The sequence below is a fragment of the Agelaius tricolor genome, unplaced genomic scaffold, assembly GCF_023055355.1.
Source record: "Agelaius tricolor isolate 1412-34295 unplaced genomic scaffold, bAgeTri1.0.p SCAF_17, whole genome shotgun sequence".
Lineage (NCBI taxonomy): Eukaryota > Metazoa > Chordata > Aves > Passeriformes > Icteridae > Agelaius > Agelaius tricolor.
The window spans coordinates 8,238,341-8,259,403 of record NW_027269277.1 but is presented as its reverse complement, the minus strand read 5'-3'; the positions used below and the strand labels follow the sequence as shown (position 1 = coordinate 8,259,403).

At 46.5% G+C, this 21,063-nt stretch overlaps 1 protein-coding gene across 4 annotated transcripts in view; it reads right to left on the bottom strand.

Moving 5' to 3' along the window:
- The window catches only part of DOCK11 (dedicator of cytokinesis 11), a 79,928-nt gene that overhangs the window by 10,681 nt on the left and 48,184 nt on the right, over positions 1–21,063 (bottom strand). For 2 of the 4 annotated variants that reach the window (XM_071442336.1, XM_071442337.1), the window contains exons 31-45: positions 19,076–19,254; positions 16,936–17,049; positions 16,355–16,430; positions 15,976–16,079; positions 13,968–14,079; positions 13,781–13,847; positions 13,256–13,303; positions 12,602–12,735; positions 11,864–11,979; positions 9,992–10,129; positions 5,437–5,619; positions 4,678–4,791; positions 2,799–3,014; positions 2,659–2,716; positions 869–975 (exon numbers count right to left, since the gene is read on the bottom strand). In XM_071442336.1, the coding sequence (XP_071298437.1) occupies positions 869–975; positions 2,659–2,716; positions 2,799–3,014; positions 4,678–4,791; positions 5,437–5,619; positions 9,992–10,129; positions 11,864–11,979; positions 12,602–12,735; positions 13,256–13,303; positions 13,781–13,847; positions 13,968–14,079; positions 15,976–16,079; positions 16,355–16,430; positions 16,936–17,049; positions 19,076–19,254 (1,766 nt within the window). Of the gene's footprint in view, positions 1–868; positions 976–2,658; positions 2,717–2,798; positions 3,015–4,677; positions 4,792–5,436; positions 5,620–9,991; positions 10,130–11,863; positions 11,980–12,601; positions 12,736–13,002; positions 13,069–13,255; positions 13,304–13,780; positions 13,848–13,967; positions 14,080–15,975; positions 16,080–16,354; positions 16,431–16,935; positions 17,050–19,075; positions 19,255–21,063 lie in introns of those variants that run through there. The other 2 variants (XM_071442339.1, XM_071442338.1) reach the window with 2 other exon arrangements.

The window sequence follows — 21,063 nt, the reverse complement described above, 5'->3', positions numbered from 1 at the left end:
ACACTGTGTATTCCTGGCCTTTCTAAAAGCATTCTAAATTTTGGGGAGGAGGAAGGGGAAGAAGAAGAAAAAGGACAAGTTATTTTTTAAAAATTCATTAATTCTTCATAACCCATTAGCATAATAGCCAGCAAGTATGTCCTGGTTATTTAGTTACTCCCCCAGGAAAATGCAAAACTCTGGGATAGTAGAGATAGGACAGCACTGGAGATCAGAGGTGTGTGACTAAGAAACACGTCCAAGGAACAAGTATTGGCTGTGATGCCAAGGATCCTCAAGCCTTGATGAAAGGGCAGCTGGGCAGAAGGGCCACCTTGCTCAGCCACATGGCCAAACCAAGGCAGCTGCACAGCGATGGTGCAGAAGTTCTTGTCAGGCTTCATGACTCATGTGTGGATCTATCCACTTCCCCAAGGCCTTGCTAGGGTTTCTGGATTGTTCTGCTATCATGGTGTCCTGCACAACAGCCCTAAATCCAGGGGGACCCTAAAATGACCTCTCCCTTGCAGAGCTTGACTTTGTATTGCCCCTTCTTGGAAACACCACACCCAGCTGAGCTGCCCAGTGCTGGCAACATCAGCGTTTGCATAACACAGCAGGCAAAGGTTGTGCTGCAGCTTTTTCAGCCTCAGTGCTAGAAAAGCCCTTCATAGAACCAAGAACTTACATCAGTTTTACCTGTCCGGATCACACACAGAAAATTCTCCAGAGCAGATTTCTCTTGGGAAATTGCAGTGGAACAGTCTTGTTTGCAGATAGCAGTGCACAACTGCAATTTGTTAGAGCTCATAGGAATGAAGTCTAAAACTAAATCCTAACCAGATATCGAATATTCTGCCATCCTCCTATCTACAGCACAGGACCTCACCTCACTGTAATGTACATCCATCATGCCACCATCTTCTTTCATTGCACCTTCTTCATCAATGTTGGGAGTGATCTTCCTGAAGGCAGCACATCCACTGGGAAACAGTTCTGCAGCAGACAAAAGCAAATGGATTAGTGGAATTATCTCAAATGTGTCATGCTGCTGGACTTGAACCTGAGCGGGCAAATCAATACCACTCAACAACACTCACTGCCTCACTCAGCCCTGGTGGGATGAGGAGGAAAATCAGGGAAAAGAAGTAAAACCCATGGGTTGAGATAAAAACAATTTAATCATTGAAACAAAGTAAACTAAGGAAGTAATAATAATAACAGAGAGATATAAACCTTGAGAAAATCAAGTGATGCACAACACAGTTGCTCATCACCTACTGACCAATGCCAAAACCATTCCCAGACTGGCCTCCTTTCCAGGTAACTCCCCCAGCAAATGTATTAGGCAGGACATTCTGAGATGTGAAATATCCCTTTGGCCAGTTCAGGTCAGCTGCCCCAGCTATTCTCCTTCCCAGGTTTTTGTGCAGCTCCTCACTGGCACAGCTCAAGACACTGAAGAAGTCCCTGGCTTGGAGTAAGCACTACTGAGGAACAACCAAAGCAGCCATGTGCTGTCAACATTACTCTCACACTGAACCCAAAACACAGCACCAGCTACCAAGGAAGAAAAGTAACTCTATCCCTACCCAGCTATTGCTGGAGAGCTGGGTTGTAAGCACACAGAGCTGTACACTCCTAGCAAGGAAGCACAGTTAGGTACCCCAAAACTTTGGGTAGTTCAGCCTTTTCTGAACCATTCCAGCCTCTGTATATGCAAAGAGTGCCAGTGACAGAAATAACTCAATGTTCAGACTTAATTTAATATTCTTTTGGACTTGTTCCTCTTCCCTTTTAGGAGTTCTCCTTTACCACTACTTGTGGTAAGCAGCCTTTGTGTACAAATAAAACATTGCGAACTTTCAGTACCCCCCTCTCTGCAGCCATGTGAAATGTGCATATATATCACAAGAACAAGTCCTGATTTTTCCCACTTTGCCAAGACAAAGTACAGAATTTGGAGGGACTCCAATCCCCCTGAGCAGGGCACTGAAGAACTTTCCAGCCAAGGCAGTGTACGTAATCAGCTTTCATGCAGCCTTAACTTTCTGAAATGTTAAGGGTCCACTTCAACAATTACTCCCTTAAATGGAAATGAGAAATGGGGTCAATATATCAACTGCAGAACAGGTAGTTAAAAGAAAACCTGCAATGTCGTGTAACTTGAGAACACATAGCTCTGTCCTTCCTTCCTGTTTTGCACTAAGCCACAAAACTCTCCTTTCTTTCTGATTGTTCTTTACATATGTCTATGGTTAGGCTACAGTCTCATTTCTTGACTGAATTTGACTGCTTTATTCTACAGTTTTGTGTACTTCCTATAGTAATAATTCTGATGATCATATTGAGTCAGTTTTTAACATGGCCTTGCCCAGTGAGCACATTTCCCAATGTAAAATACAACTGAACATTTAAACCAAGACATGATGTGCTGGTTCTTATTTCACTCAGCACCATCCTAGCATGGCTAAGTGAACAGGCATGAACAACTGTCATTTCTTAAAAACTCCTCATCATCTTCTAGCTTTATACACTGCAATAATTTCTTTTTCCTTTTCAGCTTGTTTATAAAATAACAATTTACCAAATTGAGAGAGCCTTGTCTCTAAAAAGATTCTGACACCCCCAAATCCCCACCATCATCCTCCTTGTGTCTCCCAAGCAGCAGACACTTACTCTTCCTGTGCAGGAACTCTGCAACGAGGGCTGCTACGTGAACATAACACATGGCTGCCTGCAAAGTACAAAGGGAAATTATCAAAATGCCATCTGTACATCTGTCCTGCTGTGCACCAGTTTCCAATTGCACAAATTACCTCCGAGAAGTCTCCGTTCTTCACGTGTATCTTGGCCATGCTGTCCAGCCACGTCTTCCGGAGCTCGGGGGTGCTTGCGTAAGACTTGGCCAAACTGTACTGGAGATCCACCAACATTTCTGGGTCCTTCTCATGTTCTTTCATTTGAGCAGTGGCCATGAGCACTGTGCGGATTCTCTTTGTCAAATCTTTGACTTCGGAAGGAAAAGCTGTTGCCTGACACAAAACAACCTGAATTAGAAGCTGATACAGAAAATACAGGCTTTGCCAAGGAATGACCCTTTCAGCCAACCAGCTTCACTTACCTGAAAACACTGAGAACACAGTAGATAAGGCTAATTAGCTCTTCCTTACTGAGCTCACACTGCACACAGAGTACAGCGTTTCAGCTGCATTCAGAGGCACTTCAGTCATGACATGCACAGGGCCAATCTCTCCAGGCCTGCCCAGGGTGCCAGTCTGGCTGTTCCTGTGCTACAGTGAGGCTGCCACTCTGGCATCCTGAGGAGCTGCTCTGAGAGCAACACTCAAGTGCTCCATGCATGCAAATATCTCTGGATGAGACCACGAACCACAGCTCCAGTATTTTTTCATGTCATTCAACATCTGGCTGTTAGGCTCTGATGTGGTCTGTCTTCAATTCCTAAAGCACTGAAGGCATTTGTAGAGCTTCCCACCACAAGAATGTAGTAGAGAAGCATGTGTTCTGATCTGATCCCCTGCTCAGAACTAGGCCAACACTGAGTTAGACCAAGGCTTGTCCAGCCAAGTTTTATAATCTCCTAAAACAGAAAATCCACCTCCTTTCTAGGCCCTGCCCCAAGGCTGCACAGTGCTCTTGGGAAATAACTTTTTCTTAAGCAAAACTGGAATTGCCCTTGCTGCAACTTGCATACACTCCCTCTTGTCCTGCACCCCACATCTCTGAAAAGAGTTGAACTATGTCTCTATAAACTGTCTGCTGTGGAATGAAGCAGGTAGGTTCCCCCTCAGCTCTCTGCCCTCCATGATGAGCCTGGTTTATGCTCCCTCTCCTCAGATTCCTGTATCCCAGCTGCTGCTGTGGCTGTGCATGGCATTCTCTCCAGTGTTGAAATCTCTCATGTACTCTTGCACTTAAAACAAAAACAAAAACTTGATATAATGATCATCTCATGATGTAAATTACAAGTATGGCTCAGTAAAACCCTTACCAACATCTGTGTGCAGAAAAGAATGGAGGTTTTTGCCAGGTATATCCTATCTATAAATATATTAGATCACAATTCAACACCTAATGGAAATTCCCATTAAGCCTTTAGGTATAGGATAACTGTGGAACTGTAGAAACACTTCCCGTTTCCCCTACCCTGCCTTGGCAGCTGCTCTGTGTGAAATGGAGCATGTTGCAATTGCTCAGTGGATGGGGTACAAGCCACTAATTCTAGCACAAATATAGGCAATTATTTTCCAAAGAAATACAACCATTAATCTCCACATAAGAGCTCTTTCTTAACATTACTGACACTTAGTTGAATAAAACAAAATCCTGCTAATTATTACCTTCAGGCAACAGAAATACCAGACCCTCCCTTGTCATTTCCCCCAAAGCTGGGAGTTCCTGGAAAGCTCTTTGGACAATCTGGCAAGCAGAACATGGCAAAGCACAATCTGAGCTGCTGAGCTCCCTCCCCTTGGTGTGAGGCCTCAAGTTTGGAGCACGACCTGCCTGAGCAGCTGGTTCTATTGCTGCTGGCACAACACTTGTTTACTGAGCAAATGCAGCCTACTACAAGCCTATAAATCACAGTTCCAGTCATTATTCCAACCCTTAACAGTTTCCTGGAGTCTTTCCCCAGGCTTGCATCAATGGCTGACAGATGTGACATCTCCAACTCACCTTCATGGGCCTGTCACTGTTTGCGAAGTTGTTAATGATGAGCAAGGAGTCCTGAAATCTGGTCCCACCACTGAGGGCCACATCTGCAATTAACTGGCTCACTGCAATTATTATCTGTGGGACAAGGTAGAGGCTTTATTTAAACAAGCCCTAATAAAAGGGTTTTATTAAGGTCACAGTTAATAAAATGCTGACAGGAAAGCATCACATCTTTTCCACCACGTAAGCAGTGTTTGGAGCTGTGGCTCAGCTCTCACATCCCCCAAGGACAGACACTCCCCAGAGGACCAAACTGCTTTGCAGAACTAACAATCCAACTATTCTAGTATGAATCCCTGTTTGGACATAAGCTACCTTCTTCTGTGATTCCTTACAACCCAGAGTGTATTCATCTGTCCCCCTAGGTATCTACATTTGCTTCAAAAACTGCCAATGCCAAAAAAGCAGCTCCTAGGAAATCCCTTCTCCTGCCTTAAGGGCAGCTGTCCTTTCCACCCCATCCCAGCCAGTCTCTAGCACAGAGATGTGTCTGATACACTAAAACTCAACAGCTTGGAGTACTTGATGGCAATTATTTTACCTAAAGGTGCCTGGACCAGTCACTGGAATTAGGAATTAGGCAAAGCCTGGAAAGCAGGAGGATTTTTGTCCATATGGCAATGGCAGGATCCTCTGCAGGTATGAGGTCACAGAGCTCTGTTGCTGTAACTGGTCATTCAATCTGAGGTGTCCTGTCTCTAGATTTCTCCAGCCACTGACCTGAAGATGCGTTCTCAGAAACGTTCTCCTTTTGGTGAACTCAAAATTATTTCTCATCAGGAGGTACAGAAGAGCAGAGGCTTCGTTCCTCGTGGAGGACACCTTGGAAGTGCAACACTTCAGGATCTCATAGCAGAGGGCAGCACACATGTTCACCCTTCCTTTGAAAAATGCTGAGGGAAACTTCACAAGAGACATGCAAATATTAGAAAATACACCACTAAATGGCATAGGGATCAGATGGGCAGGGGCACAGGGCAACAAACTGAGCTCCAGCCTGGACAGCCTCAGCAGAACTTCTGCCAGAATTCTGAGTCTGAAAGTATTTGTGGGAATGAATTTGGGGTCTATTTTTAACCACATTTCCTAGACTGATGGGAACTTTCCTGTCACGTTTCTTGGGGATGTGATTGCTTGTGTCCATCTAACCCCTCCCCTGACAACATCTGGGTTTTTGGCAAATTCTCACCAAACTGGACTGATAGAGTTACATTCTTCCAAAAGCCATAATCACAAGCAGTGGGGCAGAGAGGAGAGATCCCATAGGCATTCCCACCACAAGGTGCTATCTGGAAGATCAGAAAATCCATCAGAGCCCAACCAAGAATCCAACCTCACTGGGAAATGTGACCGCAATGCTCACACATCTACACCTACATGATCCCCCCAAAACAGCTAAAATCATGGCTGCATGACCTCAGGAATGCAAACAAGAGCATAAAATTCAGTGACCTGCCCTGCCTCCCCAGCCAGGGCCACCCAGGGAGCAGCAGGACCAAGCCAAGTCACAGTGCAAGCTCCCTGAGTCACAGCAGGGCTCAGGAACCTGCAGCAGGGAGCAGGGGAACACCCTGGTGGCCTGGCTGTCCCCTCAGCAAACCCCTGAGCACAGCTGTCAGGGCAAGCTCAGCCCTGCCTGGAAAGGGACACCTGCAGCAGACAGGTGGGACACCTGACCCAGTGGACTGCAGCGATGCCAGGGTGTGTCTGTCCCCCTGGCTGTGGTCACAGGAGGTGGCTGGCAGGGAGGTGACACCACCCTTGGCTTCCTTCCACCTTGGCACAGAGGCTGAGCACAGGGAAGCAGAACAAGGAAGGGCTTTGTGCTGGCATGCAGGGACCTGCTGAGGAGGGGAGATGCCTACACCTCCCAGGGGGTGGAGGCTGCTGGGGATTGCAGAGCAGCACTCAGCTCCTGCTGCTGCAGCTGGCAGCCAGGCCCAGAGAATCTCCTGCCAAAAAGGGGCAACAGAGGCAACCACGATTTTACTTATTCAGATCGTTCAGTTTGTTCCAGACCCCATGGTCCTCATGGTCCATTAGCCACTTTTACCTGCCCCACTGGCCACTTTTACCTGCCCCACAACCTTCTGCCCATGGGAGGTGACAGTAAATAGAATCAGCCAGAGGCTGCAGCTGTGGCCCTCCACTCCTTGCACTAAGTATGGATGTTCCAGGAAAACTTGTAGGTACCACCATGGAATGCTGGTGACAGAGTCTTAAAACAGGGATCTGGGACCTGTGGCTAGCAAGATGCTGGGGCTGCACCAAGAAACCAGAATTAGGGCACAAAAGACTTTTTTTCACTGCCTCTGGCCAAAAATTATCATCAAAAAACAAAATAGGAGAAAGAAGGAAAGAGGCAAATAAACATCATAATAACACAGGGCCACGCAGATCATGTGTGCAGCTGGGAAAGGAGCTCCAGGAACTGCTGCCCACTGCAGTGCTGCCCTTTTCAGAGCCAGACAGGATCATGGGCAGCCCTGGGCTGAGCTGAGGGACAGGGCAGGCACACACAGCACAGCCAGGGCTGGCACCTCTCCCAGCAGGGACACTGCCAGACTGCAGAGCCTTTCCAGACACTCCATGCACTGCTAGGGACAAAGCCCCTGCCTGGGAATCTGCTGCCCTGTGCACTCCCCCCACACCAGCTCTGGAGGAAAACCTGTGCCCTTTTCACAGGGAACTGTGTCCCTTTCTGGAGCCAAGCAGAGGCAATGGCTCCTGGTGCCAGGTCCAGGGAAGCAGATCCAGGGGTGAATGGCTGCTGAAGGTCCAGCCAGGTCAGGTGCTGCCTGTGTCTCCCCAGCTGGGCCAGAAGTGGGGAGAGCATGAAACAGCCCCTGTGGGGCTGACTGTGCACTCTGCAGGAGCCCATTGCTGACCCAGCCCCATACCATGGACCAGGGCAGGGCTCAACCCAGCAGCCAGCTCCCAGCAAGGCCTTAAAGGGATGTGAGGGCAGCACAGACATGGGGACAGGCAGAAGGGTGTCTGAGCCAGCCTGTAATGCACACCCCTCCTCTATGCATGTTTTCCTTTATAACCTTTAATTTAAAGACCATTCCTAAGCATGCATAGGTATTTATATATGTATTTATCCATAAGTGATGCCCCGAAAAGACAGATTCAATTCTTAAGAAAACCTAGAGTGTGAAACAAGAACAATCTAGCTTTTGTTGGTTCTTACCAGCCAGTAAAACAGAGAAAGCTTTCTTGCCCAATTCCCAGAACACACACGTGCAACCAAAACCAAAGATGCAAATAATTACAGAGGATTTTTGTTATTTGCTCTCTTGCAACATTTTTTTAAAGTCTTTTGCCTATCAAATAACTGGGTTTAATGTAGAAGAGAAATTATGGGATATAGAATACATCTCAGGAGTTTTTCCCTTCCAGAAACCATTTGCTGTGACCACAAATAAGAGGGGGATTCTTTTCATTGTAATTATAGCTACAGAAGGTCCTAAAAATGAAAAATTTTACATTCTAGCTGTTACAAAGGTATAACTCCCTTTTGCTTTTCTGGAAGTTACAAAGTAGAGCAGAGCCAGTATTTGAAAACAAACTTGCAGGAAAACATTTCATCCTTGACTTGTCATGCAATGCAGTGACCACCTGCCTTGGCCACCATAGCCACTTCAGGCCTCAGAAGACCACTTGAAAGGACTTAAAAGGAAGTTTGGGACTCATGTGGTTATGGAGTTGGCAAAGAAAACACTTCCTCCTTCTAGATACCATCTGCTGGGCTCATATCTTGCTTTTACAGAAGCCATATATGTCCTGCCATAGGGGAAATGTGAGAAAGCTGAAATCAATAATTTGTGTCTTTAAAGACCCATGATGTGAAATTCAGTGTGGATTTAGACTGGCACAAATCCAAGAAAACAATCCCAGTGCCCCATCCTTGCAGCAGCCAAACATGCAGCCTCCTTGCTGCCACTGATGTTTTGGAAAGCAAGTGTGGAAGCCCTGAAGGGCTCCAGGCTTTGAAGGCTGACAGTGAGATCAAATTGAGCAGGTGTGCAGGTCTGGCTTCACATTCAAAAAAAACCCCACAAAAAATATGTCAGGAAGGCAAGGAATGCCTATTATTTGCTATAGGCACAAAACAAATATTTCTGGCTAAACAAACTTTTGGCTAGCAAGGGGGAGAGCAGGGTGTGTGCAGATCTGCAGCAGGATGGATCTCGAGGCTGAGCAGGTCACAGGCAAGCAGAAAAGTCAAAAGAAAGGCAGAGCAATAACCATGCACTGAGCCCTGCAGAAAAACTGAGTGATTCCTGCCCCTGCCAGTTACCAATCTAGCAGGCTCTAAGAAGCCCCATGGAAAAACACCTTGTAGGAGACCACGCTGCCTGGAGCAGACAGGGAGTCAGCAAGACCTCTGCATTTCTGTTTAGCACAAGCCAAAATCCAGCCCTAGACTTACACTAACTCTCAGCTTTGCTGTGGGGTTACAGCAAAATGTACAAAGCACAGACTTTTTCCACCATTGAAAAGCAGTTTAGCAGTCTCATCTTAATCAGATTTTGCTCAGCAGCTAGTGCACAAGCTCCTTTGGAAGTTACTCTTTGCTGCTTACCACTCAGACACCATCCCTGCCTGGCTGCAATCTGCCACGTGCATTTTCCTCGCTAATGAAGTGTTGTGCTCAAGGGATTTAAGGTGTTTGAATTAATTTTGGATTTATGATAACTGCACAGCTTGGGAGGAATGGTGTTATCATGTACATCAGATCTGGAAAAATGTCCTTTTGAGCAGTGGCAGGTTTTGACAAGAACAGAGGGGAAAGTCAGCAGCAGTCGCTGCTCCTCTGTGGTCAGCTGTGGCTTTGTCTCTGCTTGAGCTCAGGGTATGAAACAGCCTCACTACCTGTCAGGGCTCAGAGAGCACAGAACAAGGTTCAGCACAAACTATCATCTCTCCCAGCAGTGGCTGAGGAGCTGCCTGTCAGTGCATGCATTATTCAAGCAACAGCACTGGCAGCAGCACTGGCAGTTTGGGGCAAAGATTCAAGCACCAGCTCTTGGTCAAACAGACATTTATCCTTGTGACCAAGGCAAGTGTGGGAATTCCTCATGATTTCTCCTTTGCTTACTGATACTCAACAAATAATAAATAACTAGAGAATTTAACCTGGGCTGTTTTTTAAATCAGTGAAGCTGTTTTCTAAAACACATCTCCAAAATATCAGTTTAACAGGAGTTTAACCATAATGGCCTCTCTGCCATCCTCAGAAGTTCTCCCACACCCTTGTCATTGTACCTACCTTGCTAATGAAAGCTCTCAGAGAGGCAAACACATGCTTAAGGGCTGCTTCTGACTGCCCATTTTTGAGAAAAGCCAGATGAATATCAAAAACCTTCTTCATAAGCGGATTGTGGCCATCGTTGCTTAAAAGCTGGGTCTGGAAAGCAACAGGAGAATTTACTTAGCAGAAATGTTGTGTCTGAAGCTGGAAATGACAGAGATAATTTTGCATAATTTATCACATTCATTCTTAAGCCAGATAAGCAACAGGCCCTTCAGTAAAAATATAACCAATAAAATGTGACAATCAACAAAAACTTACAGTAGTTAGCAGAGGCTATTTTTGCAGCAGAGAAAAAAAAATGAAAATATTTTATCTCTTTCGAATCACTAATTCCAAAACCTAAGTCAATATTCTCTACAACTGTGACTGGTTGCCTTGTTATTTTAAACAAAACATGCTGTTATCAATGTAACTATCACCCTGGGAGGTTTTTTCCATTTCTTTTTACTTTTCTTGAAAATTGTTTTGTTTGCAGCCCAAAAGAGAGAGAGGGAAGAAAAAAAAAATAAGACCCATTTTCTGACTGGATAGATTAGTAGCTGTAGTTAGTAATTTCACTTCCCTTGTTTCCTGCAGAATTTTTCCAGTTTGCACCTTGTGGAGACATAGCAAAATGGAATTACTTGGGGGTTATTGATACAGTACCAGGCGGGCTGTGCAGGACATGACACAAGGATGTGGATCTCCTGTATTGACAGGAAATCAACAGCCCCCATCCCACTGCCAGTCCTCACAGTCCTTGGGCTGGCTCACATTTTGACACCTTGCACAGACCTTGTGGCAAGTTCAGGATCCAGAGTTTTACACTGAGCTCCTTTCCTGTGGCAGTGGAACAGCACCAGCCCAGCTGCTGCAGCATGGGACCCACTTGTACCTGGTGTGGCCAGAAAAGTGAAGACAAAGCCCACTAAAGGGGAAGGGAATCCAGTCTGTCCTGTGGTTTGAAAATCATATTGTTTTGTGGTTCAGCAATATTCCAAAAGAGGCAGCTAAGAAAGTCAAGCAAGTTTTAAATGTTGCATCTAAATCCTTTTGCTGTTACCAAACTTCTAAGGAGTAATTTAACATCTGCACCAGGATGGCTTTTTGGCTCTGCAATGGAAGCAGAGGCTTTGAATACCTTTCTCTTCATCTCCATGTAAAAAGGAAAAGTTCATCGTGCTTGCTCTGAAATCCAGAGCTGCTCTTGTGACACCACACCAGACACGTTGCTACATGCAGGATTCCTCTGACTACACTTCAGGAAGGGAAGGGAATTTCTGGGACAGTATCTTGCTGCCATCCTGGGGTTCTCTTCACCACAAAGGCCTTGGTTTTTGTAGATGGCAATGGCTGCCAAAAGCATGAATCCCATATGGAAGAGAAGACTTCTACCCATGGTTCTGGTCCTGTCTGCACTGGTAACCACAGCTGGAGAGCCTCAGCCCCAGACGTATTAATGTACAGTGATTCAAAGAAGTCTGGGCCTTGCTTCTAGGTAATTTAGGGTAAAAAAGAGTGACTGTTCTAAAAATGTTGGACATTCATTTCCCTTTTCTCTAGTCCTTCCTTTCTACACGATATACATTTCCTCTTATTCTATTTTTGTAAAAAAACCTACAGTCATGGTATAACATACATGGGATTTGCTCTGGCCTTGCAGCTTTGAAGAAATAGAAAGATTGTGTAGTGGTATAATTACTCTGTGAAACACTGTTTTGGAAAATAAACAAACTGCAAATGATTTGCTTCCATATTCTTCCTCTCTAGGAGAACAGATCACCAAAATCCACACACATATAAAAACACAGCAAACTTTTCTACAACATTTTTGATTTCAGTGCTGACCTTGAAACTCTGAGTGAAAAAAGAGATGGTGTCCAGGACTGTCAGGCACACTTCGGTGGCAATATTGCCCTCCAGTAATGCCTGGTGCACAATATCTGCTTCTGAGGTGCCTGCATCTGTGGACAGAGAGAAAATTAGGAGGAAACAGTGTTCAACACTCCAGCTCCCAAAAAATCTAAGTGCTGATATAGATAAGGTTCTCTCCTTGTACTTTCACTGCGTTTGGGAGATGATGCAAGAATAGCAAGATGCTGAATTTGCCAACTCCATTTAGAGAAGCTGCCTCAGCCTGATGCCACACCAGGAAAACAGTACCTGTATTGCCCCTTAATATCTCTGTCTTTAAAGCCAGACAGAGCATGAGGTGTCCCAGCTGTCTCCAGGGAGGGGAGATGGTAAAGTGCTTCAATGGGACAAAGTGCACCCAACATGGAGAGGGTACAGGTCTCTGGGCGGTGCAGTTCTCCTGCTTGTCCTGTTCTCTATCCACCTGCCCACACACTCAGCCAAGGAGCTGAGCCAAGACAGGCAAGAGCAGAAAGCCTCACAAGTCCTAAATCCCAGGGGTGATTTTTAAGGGGCTGGCTTGGATGCCACCCTCACCCACCAGGAATGCTGCAGGGAGGCCTGGTGACCACTGCAATTCTGTACAATCTGGGTAATCTGTGGAAAGCAAGTGTACAATGGCCCCATGCAGTTTCCCCAGGCTGGAGGTGCCTGCCCTGCTGGCACACGTACTGTGGTTGAGGGTGAAGGAGCTCTCCAGGCTGCCCAGGTGCTGCAGCCGTGTCCCGGCCCGGCTGCGCAGCGCCGGCATCGTCTGGGACTTCCTCTCGGCCGCCGTGTGCTTGGCCAGCCAGGCATCCTGCACCCTGCAAGGGGAGCAGAGACAGCCCTTGGGCACCTGCAGCAGCCACACCACTGCAGAGCACACAAGGCACCAGGATGGAGACCTCATCCTGCAATGCACCAGCCTGGGGCAGTCCCAGTGGGCCTACCCATGCTGTGCCAGTCTTGCTGCTGCAGGAGGCCCTAGGGCTAACAGGAGAGCAGGGATGCTGCCCAGGAAGCAGGGATGCTGCCCAGGAAGCAGGGATGCTGCCCAGGAAGCAGGGATGCAGCTGGGGCTCTTGTCTCACCTGCAGCTGGCTGGGGGGGACACTGCCAACCTGTGCTCGCCTGAGCCTGGGGGTCTCATGCAGGAGCTGGAGGGGAGGGAAGGGGCAGGGAGCTGAGATGAGGGGCCCCTGCTCAGGGCACAGTGCTGAGCAGAGCCCCAGACCCACTGGGGTTTGCCCAGAGTGGGTGTGCACCAGCCCTTCCCACCTGTGCTGGGGCAGGGAGCACGGGCATGATCCCCACAGCCCAGCACCAGATGGAAGGATGCAGTACCTGGCAATATTTCTCTTCCCCACGTATCTGAAGTGAAATAAACACACCCTAGGAAGAAAATGAAATATGTATCTGTTACAGATCTTGCAGATCAGGAACAATCCAGAACATTTAAAACCCACCCTATTTTTGCCTGCAGCCACACTTCTCTCTGCACAAGGGCTTGCATCTGTATTTACACGTCACTTGACCTCACACTCTTAGTTTCAAAATTCTATGGTACATCCTTGTCTTCTCACCCATCTGTTCTCCCAAATTTGCTGCGAAGTGGAGGCTGTGACAGTGAAGGGGAAGCTGAGCCCACAGGTGGTGGGACACACCCCAAACAGAGCACAGGGCACTGCCACTAAACCATGCTTCCTCAATTTGCACCTGCTTCTCCTCAGAGGGAGGAGGAACATGTCATGCCAACCTGGCCAGACACCCCCAGTGCTGCACAGGACAGTGTGGGCACTGTGCTCTCCTCCTCAGCCATTCTGACCACACCAAGGTGCAGGGTTTGAACAGCAGCCTCGTGATACTCACTCCAGAAGCATGAGGACATTGATCAGCTCCTGGGGGGAGAATTTGTTCCAGTAAGCTAAAAGAGTATCTGAAAGAAAATGAAGAACAGTGCACTGAGATTTTAAAAACCTCAAAGGGGGGACCTTACAGACCAAAACCGATGGTCCTTTGTCTTTCTAGCTGCCCCTAGTGAGCAGGAGGCACCAACCTTCAGAGATCATCTTCACAATGTACAGGTAGCACATGAGAAGTGTCCGGATCTCGAACTGGTCCAGCCGGCCGCAGTGGGACACGCTGCTCCTCATGGAGCTCCTGCGGATCTGCAGGGACACAGCTGTGACACAGAGGGCTCCTGGCTCTGCACAGGACTGGGCACAGCAAACCTGGCCCACACCAGCTGTGCTGGCATCCCTCCTGCCCCCACATGGGCACCCCACAGCACCGTGCCTTGGAAACAGCTCATCCAGTGATGAGCAGCCTGGGAATCCTGGGCACATCACCAAACACCCAAACACTTCTCTGCTCAGAGAAAAAATGTCTGGGCAGTGAATGACAGTTATCCAGCAGCCTGCTTTCATTTCCCTGCTCTCTGCAGCCGCTAAGCTCCTGGACATTTTTAAAGCTGGTTCCCGTAAACAAAAATTCACTGGCTGCCACCATTTAAAGCAAAAGTCTGACTTTGTGTTAAAGACATACACTTCAAAACAAAATATCAGTTATTAAAAAAGGAGGACGTTTCATCTTAAGAAGTTTCTCCTCCCCTTGATTTTTGGAAGTGTTTCAATTTTCCTCCTACTAAGTGACTCAGGCAAAATACGTGAAATCCTGCTGATGAGTCAATTACGTGGGGAAGGCTTGGGCATTGTGTGGTGGGAAGCATGACTTCTAAAGTTACAGCAATTTTATTTTGCATTCTCTGAGCTTGCCTGAGCTGTATCCTTTGATAAATGGGTACAATGAAGCCCTAGGCTTCTCCTAAAGCTTTGCCTCTCATGTTTGGAGAGGGATCCACAGATCTTATTCACTGTTTATTCTGGGATAAGCTGTGGATGTAAGTCATAATAAAGCAGAAATAAACAATCATGTTAGAGTTGGAAACATGGTGCTATGGCCAGAGATTTGCTATTGACCATGCCAAACTATCGAGTCAGCACAGAATTCACTCCAGGGGAGCGGGGCAATGAGCAGAGTCTGCCCCTGCACTGCTGAAGCTGTGCTCCTCCCTGGGCACTGCTTTCACATGGTTCTGTGCATATTGCATTCCCCAACAGAAAGATTTGCTTTCAACAACTCTGAAAAACATTCAAGCACATTCAAGAGGAGGATGTCTGGCCATGGGGGAAGAGCTGAGCTGGAAGCCACAGCACCTCCTGCAAACCCCATCAGCAGGGCTGGAGCTCAGGGCTTTGCTGGACAGTCAAGTGCTCAGTGGTACTGAGTCCTGGAGCTCTGTGATTTATGGAGGAGAGCTGGCAAGGCCTCACCTCTTCTAAGCACGTCAGGACACAGCCATGAGCCCAGATAATCTTTGCCTTGCTTGTTACAAGGGCCAAAGTTTTTGAAGATGTATCAATGACTCACACCAACCCAAGATATCTGCAAAGTGCCTTGAGGAAAACCAGGGGTTGGTTTGCACAAATACCCGATTTTCATTTGTGCAATCTGCCAACAAAAAGAGTACAGAATACCCCCCTCTCTGAACAGTGGGGTCAGAGGTCTTTGTGGCATGACCACAGTCACTTTCTACAAGTTTGGGCCTGTGGTTACTCGCCTGGGCTGGTTTTCCTGCAAACACTTTATCTTTAATCAGTGGTCACTGGCAACCTCACACCATGGTGCTTTGCTTCTCAGATATCTGGAAACCAATTCCCAGCACCAGGTACTGGGGTGCAGCCAGGCTCAGAGCCACCCACACACAGGGAGCACATCTGAGTATGGACAGATGCACCACAGGAGCAGAGATTTTCCACACAGATTTTGCCTTTCATCTTCAACAAGCAATTTGTCAGCCATTCTATTTTTGGCTCAGTGATGTTTGAAGAAGGAAAGCATACCAGACTTGTGACTCTGACCTTTGTTAAACATCAATCTGTTTGTTTCCAGAGATATCTAGAAGCTGGCTTTGGAGAGTGTTACCACGGGGAACTCCTTTTCCCTCCCCCTTATCTCACACAGCCTGCAGGCTGTGCTGCTCTGCCCAGCCCCTGGTACATTACATTTTCACTCTGATCCGGGGAACTGGTTGCTCCCTCTGAGTTCAGGGATCCTTTTGAGTCCTCTCTCTTTATTGAATGGCCATTTGGAAGGGCTGCTCCACAGGCTGAAAAAAAACCCAGACCCCACAGTTAAACCCTTTGCACTTGTCAGCACAGCATAGATGGGGCTTGGCAAAACCCCGTGTCAAAAGCTGATAAAGGAAAAATCTGGAAAGGACAGTTAGGGTGACACCACATCTGGGGAAAACTATTCAGAGTCTGTGAGGTCTTTTAGGAGATGACTGTTTCAGGTTCTGGGTAATGGGTTTTGGGTGCTTCAGGCTGGTAACAGCTGTGTTAAAATAAATGGGAAATTGAGAATTTAGAAAAATTAATTTACCTGTATCTTTGTCTGCAATCAGGCTGGATCTGCTTGAGGGGGATGGAAAACTGCATATGAATTCATCCCTGGATGCCTGTAAAGCAATATAAGGTTTTGTGACCAACCAAAGATAACACCTATTCTCTTACAGAAGGGAACAGGGCAATACAAAATGGCAGATTAGAGCAGGTTTTAAAAACAACACAGATGAAAACAAAAATTTCCTTACTTGTACAACAAGGAAACAAAGGGTTTGGGGAGGAGTACAAAGAATAGCAGAACATATTAAATAAGTCATGGAAGTGTTTTCCTTTTTGTTTTTCATCATTTGAGTTGAAATTCTGAATTGTTTTTCTCTGATGTCCTATTTGTTATTCTTTTGGCCCATCAAAGAAGAAAGCCTAGTCTGCAAGGCCAAGGCCACTTGGGAGCCACAAACACAACTCCTGGGAAGACGGGCAACTCCCCAGAACAGCTGCTGGAGTCCCAGGCCAAGTCCTGCTCAAGCTCGTTGCTCTCGGAGGGACTCAGCTCCCCTCCAGCACTGCACAACCTGTCCAAAGACATGTCAGATGTGGAGGCACCCCAGCTTTACTCACAGGGCTGGAGGCAGGGCAGGAGGTCAGGGCCTCGGGGCCGGCCACGCGCTGCAGGTTCTCCAGGAGCACCCCGAACAGCGGCAGGTACAGCTGGGCAATTTTTGCCTGCTGGTTCTGAAAGCAAGCACAGAGAAAAATCTCAGTAAGAGCCCAGGCTCCCAGTGGAGTGAAAAAAGAGGAACTCTTGTGTTGTGTTTGCTGGAGCTCCCGTGGCAGGAAGGAATGATGAATCTGCCTCCATGTTCTCAGAAGGCTAATTTATTATTTGAAGATTTTATATTAAAGGATACTAAACTATACTATACTAAAGAATACAGAAATGATACTTACAGAAGGCTAAAAAGATAATAATGAAAATAATGACTCTCCAGAGTCCTGACACAGCTTGGCCCTCATTGGCCAAAGAGTCAAAACAATTCACAGCAGAATCCAATGAAACAATTACCTGTGGGTAAACAATCTCCAAACACATTCCACATGAGCACAACACAGGAGAAGCAAATGAGATAAGAATTGTTTCCCTTTTTCTCTGAGGCTTCTCAGCTTCCCAGGAGAAAAATCCTGGGTGAAGGGATTTTTTCAGAGAATGTGAATGTGACACTCTTGAGCCAAAACACATACATATATATATATATATATATATATATATATATATATATATATATATCTGTATTTACACACTGTATGTGTTGTTCAAGAATGTGAGCTGGTTTGGCTTCTCACCTCCACTTCTGGAGCTGCCAGAGAGGTATTACCCTTCTAGCAAAGAGCTTGGGGGACTTGGGGGTTTTGGAGGCTAGATAACATTCCCAGTCACACAGGATGTGTGAAAAACTAAGTCCTGGATTTCCTAACTCTTTAACTGGCGCTTGACTCGCATAGTTTGATTTTTAAATGCAACACCCAGGAGTAATGTAACAGGAATATTTGCTCCACGCCTGGTGCTGGCTACTGCCTCCAGTCAGAAATTCTCCATAGCAAATGCTTCTACTAAAAACAGTTTGTAAGAACAGATTAATTTGGATTAAGTGGTACAGATCAAAATGATTGAGTTGACATTTTCTAAATGGAGGATTCTTTTACATTCAAATCTTTTTGTTAAACATACATTATCCTGGATTTGGCTGAAAGGTTAAAAAAAAATAAATTTAAGGCTTGCAAATTGAGTAGAACCTTTTAAATAATAAAGAAATTCACATATACAACACATACACCAATATCCCACGGGACAGCAGCAAGACAGGGGAGTTTCTGAGCAGTCAGGGCAGTGCTGCACACTGAGGGAGCAAACAGCTCCTGAGTTAGTCCTGGATCCTCACTGCAGAGCAAAGCAAGCCCAGCTCCAGCTCGGGCCTTAAAGGGGCAGAGAAGAGGGGGAAGAGGAGCTGGCTCTGGGCCCATGAGAGCCCCTGGCACATCTGGGGCACTCTCCCACCCTTGATGAGAGGAAGCCATCCATGTTCCTGGATAACACCAAGAATGCAGCACACTAGGAGCAATGTGAGGACCAGAACTCCAAACAGAGAGATGTTTTCAGGCTAGAGCAAGGGCAGGCAATGTCTGCACAGATAGATGGGCACTTGGAGGGCATAAGGGTCAGCAGGGAGCAACACCAAGGCAAAACAAACCCATTTCCAGCCTCTTTCAGCATCATCACGTGCTGAGCCTCTGACCAAAGAAAACTGAGACCCACCCAGAGGAAATCCAGCACCTCATGAGAATCAAGATCCTCTCCTCTGAGTCACTAATCAGTAAAACATGCAGCTGAATTGTAACAGAGATCAACTCTGTTTCCTGATTATAGCATATTAATACAGGACATGAATTTAGGCCCAAGACCAGAACATCACTAATGTCCTAATTTTGTTAAACAACTCTTGGCTAATGACTCTTTCAAGTTCCTTAATGGTTAAGGGATAATTACCTAAATACTCAGCATGGGTAAGAGGGCTGCAGTTTTATTTCCTAGATGGTTTCTGAGCTATTACTGTTGTTCCATAATTGTCAGTTATTTACAATGGTTCCCTAAAAAACAATTAGAATACCTTTGGTGCACTCTGCAATATCTAAAACTCTGGTATGTGATTTTTTCATAAAATGCAACAACATTAAGTTAAAAAGCCAACAAAACAGGCCTGACCTTGTGCTGGTATCTGTTGTCAAAGGCATGCTTGATCAGGAGGTTTTTTAAGACTGAGATGGCCGTGTATCTGATATCATAATTGTCCTGCAAGGCAACAGAGGCTTCTCTAAGAAGCATCCCCACGAGGAAGTGATGCCTGCAATACTCATCGGTTAAACTGTACTCAAGATTTGTATCTGAAAGAAACAACAAGGCAATGGTTAAGGGAAATGTTCCAAGAGTCTGTTCAGAGCAAGACATAACAGTCATGTAAGCCACAGAGTCCTCTAACAGTGTTCACCACTCTCCTACAGTGCACTGATCTCTGAATAAAGCTGAACTGACCATACAGAGTTCTCCAGCAGTGAACTAAAGTCATATCAAAGACCTCTGTGCCTTCCAGTTCAGGCTGTTCATTAATTTCAGCCCTCACTGTTTCAGCAGCACCTCAAGGAAGGATTTCTGTAATGTGATGCTCTGCAAAGCTTCTCTCTCCACAAGTAATTTGTAAGTCAGAGATGGCTGAAATGGGGAAAGGCAGCACAATTTACTGCCTGGGGATGCTCTGCTCCTGACTGGGGGCTGTCCTGTGAATCCCCAACCACCCAGGCAGCAGGGATACCAACTTCACCAGGCAGCTGTGAGGGTGGCAATGGGCAGTGCAAATGGGTTCACCTGGCACCCAGCCCTAGCAGTGCTGCTCTGCAGCTCACCCACATCCTCCAGCAATCTGTGCTCCTTCTCTCAGGGTCAGAGAGCAGAGCAATGGCATGCAGTGCTGCTGGGATGTGAGATGCCAGTGAGGGCATGGTGCCAAGGGACCACTCTGCACCCCAGTCAGCACAGCTGGGCAGCTGCATGGAGGGAACCAGGCTGGGGCTCCAGGCTGCTGCTTGGGGGAGCAGATCCTGAGCACAGTTCCTCAGATCCTGAACACAGTTCCTCAGATCCTGAGCACAGCTCCTCAGATCCTGAACACAGCTCCTCAGAGGCTGCACTGACTGCCAAGAGAAAGCCAGCTCAGTACTTCATCCCCTTGCTTTACTTAACCTGTGCCCTGCACCTCACACAGATTCAGGCAGATTCTGTGATCAAAGCAGAAGCTGCCACCAAGATAAGGCATCACTGCTGCTGAGGAGCCTGGACAGGGCAGCAGGGAAGTGGAAGTGACAGACACACTGTGACAGACACACTGACTGTGGTGCACTGGGCTGCATGTGCACTGGGGCTGCTGTGACAGCCTTGTCCTGACACCGTTACCTCTGCCAGGCCATTCACCAAATTAGAACCACCACAGGGACTTCCCCCAAAAGTACAAATGCCATATGCTCAGCTCAGAGTTGGTTGTTTTTTTTTCCCCAAAACCCCACACATATGAAAGTTCTTCTGTGGCAAGGCAGGGTGCATTCAGTTTTGAAAATCCCAGCCAAAGGGTTTCAACAGCTCTGTGGCTGCAAAAGATATTTTTAAACTCATTGATTCAAAAGTAGCATTTACTGGATTGTGAAACTTTGATTCAGAGGAAAGAAAAAGCAATCTGGAACATTACCTAGCTTTCACTGTTAGTCATATTAGCAAATGCCTAATTGTCTCACATCATGGTTATTACATTAGTTGGATGCAAGCTAACTGATTGGAAAGTACATACTTAATTCAACTTTAGAGGAGTTGACCATTCCAGCTGGACCTATCTACTGAAGTGAACCATTCCACAGCAAATGAAAAAAAATCTAATTGTGTGTAGAATTTTAGAAGGGTCAAATGAAAAGACAGCAAAAATAAAGAGGAACAAGTAATGCTCTAAATCTTGGAAAAACAGGACAGTATGTCATGTTTTAATATTATTTGTGAGGCCTTTGCTTAACTTCCAGCTTCTGTCAATCCCTTGGATTCTTTCCCATCACAACATTTCAAAACTAATCGGGTGCTGTGGCCATGAGGCCGAGCTTGGGGCTTGCTCTGGCTGATGTCCCCACGTGAGGCAGCAGGGACAGACCAACAACCAG